The following is a 9,248-nucleotide window of genomic DNA, read 5'->3' as shown; positions in this document are numbered from 1 at the left end:
GACTTCAGGGGAGTTTACTCCCACAGGATTGCAGCTTGAGAGAGCCTTCCACTGTAGCTCAGTGACAGAGCCCCTGCTTTGCATGCAGAAGGTCCCGTGTTCAATCCTTGGCACCTCCAGATTGGGCTGGGAGCAAACCCTGCCTGAAACTCTGGAGAGTCACTGAATGTAGATGAGAGCAATGGTCTTGACTATAAGGCTGCTTCCTATGTTTCTGGGTGGCACGGATCTAGCTTGGGTTTTGGATTGGTCAGCAGCCTGCTCTGCCTGTGAATTCAGCCTCAGCACAAGTGTGACATTCCCCCCAGGTTGCTGTCTAAGAATCTCACTGGAAATACGTAAACCCACTGACCACCATTAGTAAAACCACTGCCTTTCCATCTGACCACAGGACAGGAACTTAGCCCTTAAGAACAACTTGAATAAGAAATCGGACAGCTGGCCATTCTTTGTTCTGCACTCAGCATCCCTCTGGAGCACCCACAAGAACTGCCACTGGGGGTGCAGTTCTGGGACTTGGATGGTAGAATCCCTCTATGCATGCAGAAGGCTCCAGGTTCAATCCCCAGGACTGAGAAAGAGCCCTGTCTGCAACACTGGAGACCCACGACCAGAGATAGAGGGGAACCCCCCAATGGTCTTAAGTCTATGTAAGACAGCTTTCTATGTTTTTGAATAGACTTGAGAGGGTGGTAGAACACCTGCACTGGACTGCGCTTCCCCTATATTTTAAGGCCACCCAAGTTGGTGGCCATCACTGCCTCCTGTGTAGGGGAGTTCCACAGTTTAACTATTCACTGCATGAAGAAGGACTTCCTTTCATCTGTCCTGAATTTTCCAACATTCAGCTTCATTCAGCATGAGACCTCTTCCTAAACGAGGCTCCATGCACCGTCTTGTATAACCTTTTCTGGCTTGTCCAAACTCTTGATGGGGCTCTTCTGAGGCAGCTACAGGGCATTTGTAGGGCGCACAGATGGCAAAGCTTTTTCAGCTTGAGGGCCAGTCTGAAGATTCACCACGCCTGTGAGGGCCACATGCCAGTGTGTGCACACTCGCCCAGATGGGCCCATCACACAGCCTGCATGCTTATGCACACTCACAAACACATCAATTTTGCTCTCTGGGGCAATGTTGGCATAGGAGGGTCTTGGCATATTCCACAGGGGAAGCCATGCTATTGGGGCAGTGTGTGGATGCGGGCATGTGCAAATGGCATGGCCATGCCGGCCTGAGATTAGAATGTATTCTGTGGCAGGAGCAATGCAAGAACAGGACACGAGATGAGTCTCAAAGGAGGAACACAGCCTTTATTGATCCCCCTCATCCCGTGACACCGGAAGCTCAGTTATTAGCCATGGTTTCGTCGGCCCAGGCACGGAGGCGGCTGACGCGGGCATACACAGCAGGGGTGGTGGTTGAGCAGCGGCTGCTGCCCCAAGACACAATGCCCACCAACTTCCAGACATTGCCTTCCTGGCACACAAGGGGTCCGCCAGAATCACCCTGCAAACAGAAGACAGGCAGTTTAGACTTTGGGCGGGTGGGATGGGGTGGGGCGGGTGTCCTAGGCCTTCTGACATAATTCTCCCTCTAGCCCTTTTTTAAGGCACCAGGCAATCTTTTGGGATGTTCACCCCCCACATTCTCTAAAGGTCGGTTTGCAGTTTTGTGTTCTCCCACACCCACCTATCACATGCCTTGGAGAAACTACAGATGAGATGGCAAATATTCTTTTTCCTACCATGTATCCTTCAGTTTGAGGGAATCTCTGGAATCACAATCCCCCGGTCACTCCCTTTGTTGATTTTCAGTATTTTCTGTGTCTTCCTCCTGCGGGTTCCTCCCCACACCCTGATTTCTGACTATTCTTATTTTTGCAATAAAAATAAATTGCCATGCCAACCAGTCCAATGTGAACTGTCAACATAGTCCTGAAGCTTTTATAAGAGCTACTGTAATTTTAATTATCACATCCCTCCTTGCCACTTCCGCTCCTGCTCTCTGTTCGGTGGAGCTGAGAGATGAGTGACCATTTGCTCATTAATTAATTGGCTTCCCCTCCCTGTGGTGCTTGGGGGTTTTGTGGGAGCGGGGAGAGGGTCAAGCAGCACTCACCATGCAGGAAGAAGATCCGGCTGCACCAGCGCAGATCATCAGGTCGGAGATGTTGCTGCCCCAGGACTTCTTGCACTCCTCATTGGACAGGAGGGGCAGGGCTGTTTGTTGCAGCTTGTTGGGGGTGGTGAAAGCTGCAGGAAAGAGGCTCAAGTCAGCAATTGCCACTGCTTTGCTGCACCCTGGCAGCTAAGACACCGTTTACTTATTTAGATGCCAAAGTGGCTTCTAAGCACTTTATAAAATAACTGAAAAACCCACGTTCATGTTACCACAAGTCGATTATCAAAACTAACTGGGTTCCATTAGCTGAGCACAGTGAAGAAGAAGATGGTTTTTCGGGTAACCTGGTCCAGAGTTATTTAGAGCTCTGTAAGCAGCTGCCTTGTCACTAGCAGGGAGGCACACATTGGCAAGGAGCACTTTGTCAGTGAGGTACCCCCACAGAGGGATCGTCCTTGAGTGGCCTAAAACATCCAGCTCCCAACTGCCACAGAAGTCTTTCTCCCTCCTAACAAGATGGAAAGCCAGGTTTGAAGTAAGTTTGGGTCAAGAAGGATTTCCCACTGACGCTTGAAATGGCTGCTCACCTCATGGGCAGAGAACTGGCTGCCATAGGGAGCTGCGCTCAAGCAGGTGTGGTGAGCTTTTGTCAGACAGACAGGGTCACGTTCCCTGCTGGGGGCCACGTGATAGTGAAGGGGAGGGCCAAATGCAAATGTGCAAAAATCAAATATTTAACTTTTGTACAGTGGGCTAGTTTACACACACACCTGCACTCTATCCACTCTATTCGTCCCTCCCTATGCCCTCCAGCACTTCCCCTGCGAGACCCCTGACAGGCCCACCGTTGTAGCGTGTCTTCCCCCAGCCAGAGGTCGCACAAAGGTCTCCGCTCTTGAAGTGGTCAGCAGTGTCTGTCAGGCACACAGGGGACACAGTGTCGGTCATCTCAGCAGGGGTGGCCAGCTTGATGAGGGCAATGTCGTTGTTGATGGCAACGGGGTCCCACTCTGGGTGGGTGAAGACCTGGTGGGCGAGAGAGGCATTGTGGGTGCTGCAAGCAGGATACAGTGGTGCATCTAACCAGAGACTAACAAACATATTGTGGTGTGTGCCTTTGTTGACTACAAGGCTAAAGGCACACATGGTTTGGGGAGAGGAGTTGTAAACAGTGAGGTCAGTGGAGGGTGACAGGCTGATAATGGCTGGCAGGGATAATTGTGTTAATTAACAAAAGCAGTTGATGACACAGACATCCTGGCACTGGCAAGCCAGTTAACACACACGCAAAGTGCTCAAATCCTTTCACTCTATTTAGAGTGATAGCATTGAACCTCCTGATGTATTGTAACTGATTCTTTACGAACACCCAACCTCCAAGATGGGTAAGGAAAGAAGACAGACATGTCCACAGATTACTGCTTATGTCTTTCTAGCAGGGAGATGGGGAAATCTGGTAGTAACCATTTCCCCACTCCCCAAAAGCTGTCATTTTCCCTCTACCTGACAAACGTGGCTTCTGAGTGGCAGGAGTCTGCCTGTTGAACCAATGAATAAGAAGCCCTTGAAGATGGGCTGGGGCTTTCAAGTTTGTTCCTCTTGAAACACACACACACACACACACCAACCTACAGCAGATGCCAGAAAGGTTCCTTCTCCAGTGGTGACCACAGAGCGCCAATTTTCATTGTTAGTATTGGATTAAGTGGAGGATTAGTTGGACCAAGAATCTAGTATGGTGTTTTATTTCAAGTTTGAACTGCATTCTTGCTATTGTTCTCTCTCCCCTGCCACCCTCCTTTCTTACAAGTAACTCCTTTTTCAATAAACTGCTTAACTGGATTTTCTGGGCTGTACTGGTTTCTGAACACCCTCGAGGGCTGGTTAACGTTTACTTAAGTGCCCGAAAGACTGAACAAAGCCCGACCTCTGTCTAAGCCTTGTGCAAGTAAATCTGGATGAATACCCAGTAAACATGCTATCTGGAGGAGCCCTGAGGAGGCCTTCCAGCTGCTTCACCCACCTTCTCGACAGCCAACTTCTGTATTTTCTCGGCAGAGGAGCTGCGGTCATGTTCACCAAGCACCACGACGTTGGAGGTCCTGAGGAAAGCAAGCAAAAGCTGCCAGTTGGCCCCAGCTGAAGGAACAGAGGTTGCATGGCCATCTTGTCAGGGATTTCCTGCATTGCAGGGGGTTGAACTAGATGACCCTTGGGGGTCCCTTCCAACTCTACAATTCTATAGTTCTATGATTCTATTGTAAACAAAATCTGCCCTTCTTCCCTTATGGGGTATCCAAGAGCCTGTATAGAGTCCTTAAGTGGGTTCCCTATCAGTAGGAGAAAATAACAGAGGCCAACCAGAGAATATTGAGAAGCAAAGCTGCTAGTTAGCCTGATCTTTATTAAAGCTGTTGCAACAGGGTGCTCCCCTCACACGCAGGAGGACGGAGGAGGACCCAGAGCAAAGGTGTGCCTGCCCTTATTTAGACATTTTAAATCCCATCCCTGGAGCTCAAGACCACCCCTCCATACATCCATCACAGATGGGGTGTAACCCAAAACCACCCCCCACAAACATACCTACGTCACAGAAAAGGTGGTCTGCAACAGAAATTTGAAATTTGAATGATGTTGCTGAATGATGTTGTTTTTCCTGTTTGCCAGTTTATCTGATTCCCTTTCCTGGTAGTCTGGACATTCCTTTGAAATGGTGAATTCCTGAGACAACAGGAAGGTTCCCTCGCCCCCTCCCTCCTTGCAGAGAAAACATTTGGTCAGTTTGGGAGTCAAAATGGTTTCAGGGCGGTTTTCCTCTGCTGCTCCAGACATGTGGTCCACATACCTATGTACGGGCTTGGTTGGTACATTTATGAACATTTATTATATATATAAGACCTTAATTTTTTTATTACAATTCTCACATATATTTCAGCCCCTTGCCTTGACTACAGGTGGCTAACACATCTGCTAGCCTTTGCTGTGCGTATACTGACCCTGCAACCTCCAGGATTCCTATCCATCTACTAAAAAAAATATCCCCACATGAAAAGGGAGGCAAGGTACTCACGTCACCCCACAGTGGGCAGCAGTCACCACCCAGCGGTTGCTGACGAGGGACCCACCACAGAAATGCCACCCGGTCTTATCCTGCAAGGGAAGCCAAGGAAAGCGGGTGGTGAGAGATCCAACAGGAACAGAACCGGGCAGCAGTGGCAATAGAAAGGGCCTTCGACCATTTTATTTTCAGTGCCAGCAAACCAACAGAGAAAACGAACCAGACTCCCAAGACCTTCCCAAGCATTCTTACCTGCAGGGAGATCTGCCAGGGCCATGATCCGGGCACTGCCTCCTCCCCATTGACAATGCGAGAGTAGCCAGTGAGGATGGGCTGGATCGAAGGGACGCCGCAACCTGGAAACAAGAAAAGAGGTGAAGTGAGAGCTTTTCCATGTTCTGTGCTTTGCGCTGAGGACTTCAGGTAAGGACTTGTTGGGTGTAGTGAAGGGTTAACCTTCTGTGCCTCGAGCCTGAGAGGAGGCTCCCTTCCAGGATGTGACAAAGAGGCTCTTCTGGCAAGGAGGCTGCAGGGACAGGGAACTGTAAAGCAAAGACAGCCCAGGGGTCCATCTGTGCACATAAGGTAGCAGAGACAAGCCCCTATGTGGCTGGTGTGCCGGTCCTTTGCTTGTCTGTATGTGTGCGGTGATAAGAGCCATCCAAAATGGCCTACTTGGTGGCTTCTCCTAAATGGGAGATGATGCTACTGTTGGCTTTTTGCAGTATAGTAGCGCTGCAGAGAGCTTGCTGGGGAGACCATGCATTTAAAAAAGGGACTAAAAAATAACTCAAACAAGGCTTTAATTACAAAAACAAAAACTCCTTATACACTAAATACATTAACAACAAACCAGACCCAACCACCAACCCATCCCCCAGGGTAATGGGAGAGCTAGGTGCTGCTCCTTATATACTACACCCAAATGCTGACACACCTTAATCAAATACAACTCAGCAGCACCTGCTATGTTTCACAGCTGTAAAGCTGGGTCTCGTTATCTTGCTCTGGCCCCTTAAAGACATACACATCGGGTGGAACAATGATGAACCTTTACATTTAAAGAAACCATTCAACAGCTACATGGGGATTGACCAAGTCCCTGGCCTCCTTCATGGTTCTTTATCTTTCAGCTGGACGTGGACCAGACCATCTTTCAGATATGCTGGACTGTCCCCTGATAGCCCTTCAAACAGAGGACTGTCCTCTATAAACAAGGGGACCAGGCCACCTGGTATAATCTCCCTGGGCCTGTATCACTTCAAAATGCACCTGAGGATGCCATCATCTAATGCTTCTCGTAGTAGCCTGTGCAATGTACTAGTTAGAGTGTTAGACCAGGACCTGGGAGATGAAGGTTTGAATCCCTGCTCAGCTGTAAAGCCTCAACCAGTCACCTACTCTCAGCCTAACCTACCTGAGGAGGTTAGGTTTGCTCTGAGGAGAAAATGGGGAGAAAGGTGTGGGTTATAAATGCAGTAAAAAAAAAAGTAATTAAAAAAATGAATTCATCCCTACCTATAGAGAGTTAGCATGTCAGGAAGACATGTCAGGGACAGAGATCTGAACCCTCACCTTATCCCTGGTGTTTGTTTTTAAGTGTAGGGAGTTTTAATGTGGCATTCAAGCATTTTGTTCATCTACCTATATTCTGGAACAGTATAGTTTCAGGAGGGCTGTGCAATGTGCTGATTCCCCCATGACAGTCTAGCAGCCTTTCTCAACCTGTGGATCCCCAGATGTTGTTGAACTACAACTCCCATCACCCCTAGCTAGCAAGGCCAGAGCTCATGGATGATGGGAGTTGTAGTCCAACAACATCTGGGGACCCACTGGTTGAGAACCGCTGGTAGATGAAGAGGATAACTTAACACTTTTAAAGTGCCTTAAATTTTATAAGCGCTATACATATATTAAAAAAACAAGGCTGTCCCTGACTGCATGCTTACAATCTAACAGCCATGATAGAAAAGGAAAAAGGAAGGAGGAGGGCAGAGGAAAGCAAATACCAAAGCAAGTGCCCCTTCACTGGCCTGTGAATGGGGCCAGGTTGGCCTACCCCCCTGAATCAGCTCTATTTTCTAGAGAGAAAAGAAAGATGATGATCCAAGCCTGGGTGACACAGAAATAGTTTGCTTCCCCATCCCACCCCAAGCGAGGCCCAAGACTGCAAGCAGGTGGGTACTTACTCTGTGCGGCACTGACAAGTGCCAGGCAGGACAAAAACCACAAGGCTTCCATAATAAGCTGGTTCTGAGGACAATAGGAACAGCATGTAGCAGCTCAGCCATTTTTATACTGAACGCTCAGACCAAAGGTGGCTAGGAGCCAGTGGCTACGTGGGAACGAGCAAACCTGTCCGTTGATAACACGGTTGATGACTGGCAGGTGAAAGCACCCACTCTGGAAACTGTGGGTATTTTTAGGACAGTGGCAGCTGGAAGGTTTCTGGGGTGCTCTGTGGAAGCAAGAGGGCCCAGGTAGTCTCTTCTATTTTGCCCTGGGGCCTTGCTTCAAGGAGCAATTCTGTGTACAAGAAGCTGGCATAAAGCAAACTGGTGTAATTTAAGCCGGCACAAAGTTACACCGGCTCAAACTCCATTCAGGAGTGGAACTCCTGCTCACTGAGCTGAGCTAAACCTGGCAGAGCAAAAACAAGCCTTTAAAATAGTGTTTGAGTTACACCATCCTTATACACTAAATATGGTGGTGTATCTCTGGCTGAGCCAAAGATGAGGGCATTAATCCATCATAACCTGACTGTGCCGGGAAACAGCTAGAGGGCTGCTGGATTCTAAGCCAATCACTCCAGTTTATGATTTATGTAAAAAAAAAATGCTTGATACTTGGCGTTGAGTTCTGTATATTGTTTTTTCTTTGTTTGTATTTAAAGCTTTAGTAAATCTTTCTCTCTCTACACACACACACACACACACACACACACACACACACACACACACGCTGCTTTACCTGTTGGCAGAACACAGGTATGGAACTTTCTGGATAGAGTTAGTTGAAGGCCTGTAACCCCACACAGCTGTGCCTCCTTCTCAATGTCATTCCTGCGACACACCTGGCTTCTGTCAGCTTTCCCAGGGAACACCTGGTGCCTGACGCAACTAGTTCGCCTGGCTATCAGACAAACCTGGCTGGAAAGCTGGAGGGGCAGCAGCATGGAAGCCCTCAGGTGCATAGCCCGTCAGAATGATGCTCAGACAGTGTTTGGGTGGGCACTCCCGCATTACTAAAAATTGCACAGGTTAATTTAGACACATAGAAATAATTGCTATCATTTAAACCAATATACAATAGTGGGGAAGACTTTGACCAGTCTGCTGTCCAGGTGCTGACAGGCAACTTCCAAGACTCCTCCTTAGGCTTCTTTTTCTTTAAACTAGCCTTCAGCCAGATTGTGCTTCAAAGAGAGGACTGTCCTCTGACAGCTCTTCAGATAGAGGGAAGGCTGCCCTCTGAAAAACATGATACCCTAAAGCTCTGCTCCAAGGACCTTGGGATTCCTTGGAAGTGGACCAGAGTTTCTCAGTTAGAAAAATAGTCATGCAGGGCTGTACCTGCAATGGAGCCTGGCGCCATACAGACATTTTACTCCCTGCCAAAATGACATCCTTAAACACCCCCCCCCAAAAAAAATCAATCTCTTGACCTGTTGCTTGCTGAGATATAAAGAAAAACATTCAGGAAGAGATCTACCTAGTGGTTCACTATAATAAATACTTTTCTGCTGTCTTCTACTGTTTTGGCCAACAACTGCAAATATGTTGAGATAACTGGCAGGGACAGTCCTCTTTATTTTTCAAATAAATTATATTTTAATTGCATTTGTCTTTCACGCAATTGCATGTGTTTAGGTATATTAGGCTGCATGTCTTTATGTTCGGGGCTGTCCTGCAGTGATTTCTTGCTCCCATCACCCCCTTCACTGCAACATTGCTGACTAACTTCCTGCATGAATAACTACCTTCATATCAATTTTCTTCCACAGTGTGCTGGGAATGTTGGGTATGTTCTGTGATGCCCACCTCTCTGTGTTCGTACTGGATACCCAGTT

At 48.1% G+C, this 9,248-nt stretch overlaps 1 protein-coding gene across 1 annotated transcript; it reads right to left on the bottom strand.

Annotated features, from left to right (window-relative positions):
• Positions 1-1,003: 1,003 nt before the first annotated feature.
• On the bottom strand, positions 1,004-7,457 carry LOC310850270 (chymotrypsinogen A-like). Its single transcript, XM_083751520.1, has 7 exons — positions 7,369-7,457; positions 5,432-5,535; positions 5,192-5,271; positions 4,145-4,223; positions 2,967-3,147; positions 2,119-2,252; positions 1,004-1,506 (listed from the first exon to the last, which is right to left on the bottom strand). The coding sequence occupies exons 1-7, from the start codon at positions 7,418-7,420 to the stop codon at positions 1,345-1,347; spliced, it is 792 nt and encodes a 263-aa protein (XP_083607646.1). The 5' UTR covers positions 7,421-7,457; the 3' UTR covers positions 1,004-1,344.
• Positions 7,458-9,248: the final 1,791 nt, after the last annotated feature.

This window comes from Podarcis gaigeae, assembly GCF_964106915.1.
Source record: "Podarcis gaigeae genome assembly, chromosome: 8".
Classification (NCBI taxonomy): Eukaryota; Metazoa; Chordata; class Lepidosauria; order Squamata; family Lacertidae; genus Podarcis; species Podarcis gaigeae.
This window is presented reverse-complemented; position numbering and strand designations above follow the sequence as displayed.

Bases quoted from the DNA above. Each gene is read 5' to 3' on its own strand.
- LOC310850270 (XM_083751520.1), bottom strand. From the start codon at position 7,420: ATGGAAGCCTTGTGGTTTTTGTCCTGCCTGGCACTTGTCAGTGCCGCA. The intron at 5,536-7,368 runs GTAAGTACCCAC...TCTTGTTTCCAG, and splicing joins ACTTGTCAGTGCCGCACAGA to GTTGCGGCGTCCCTTCGATC. The intron at 1,507-2,118 runs GTGAGTGCTGCT...TTCTGTTTGCAG, and splicing joins CCGGATCTTCTTCCTGCATG to GGTGATTCTGGCGGACCCCT.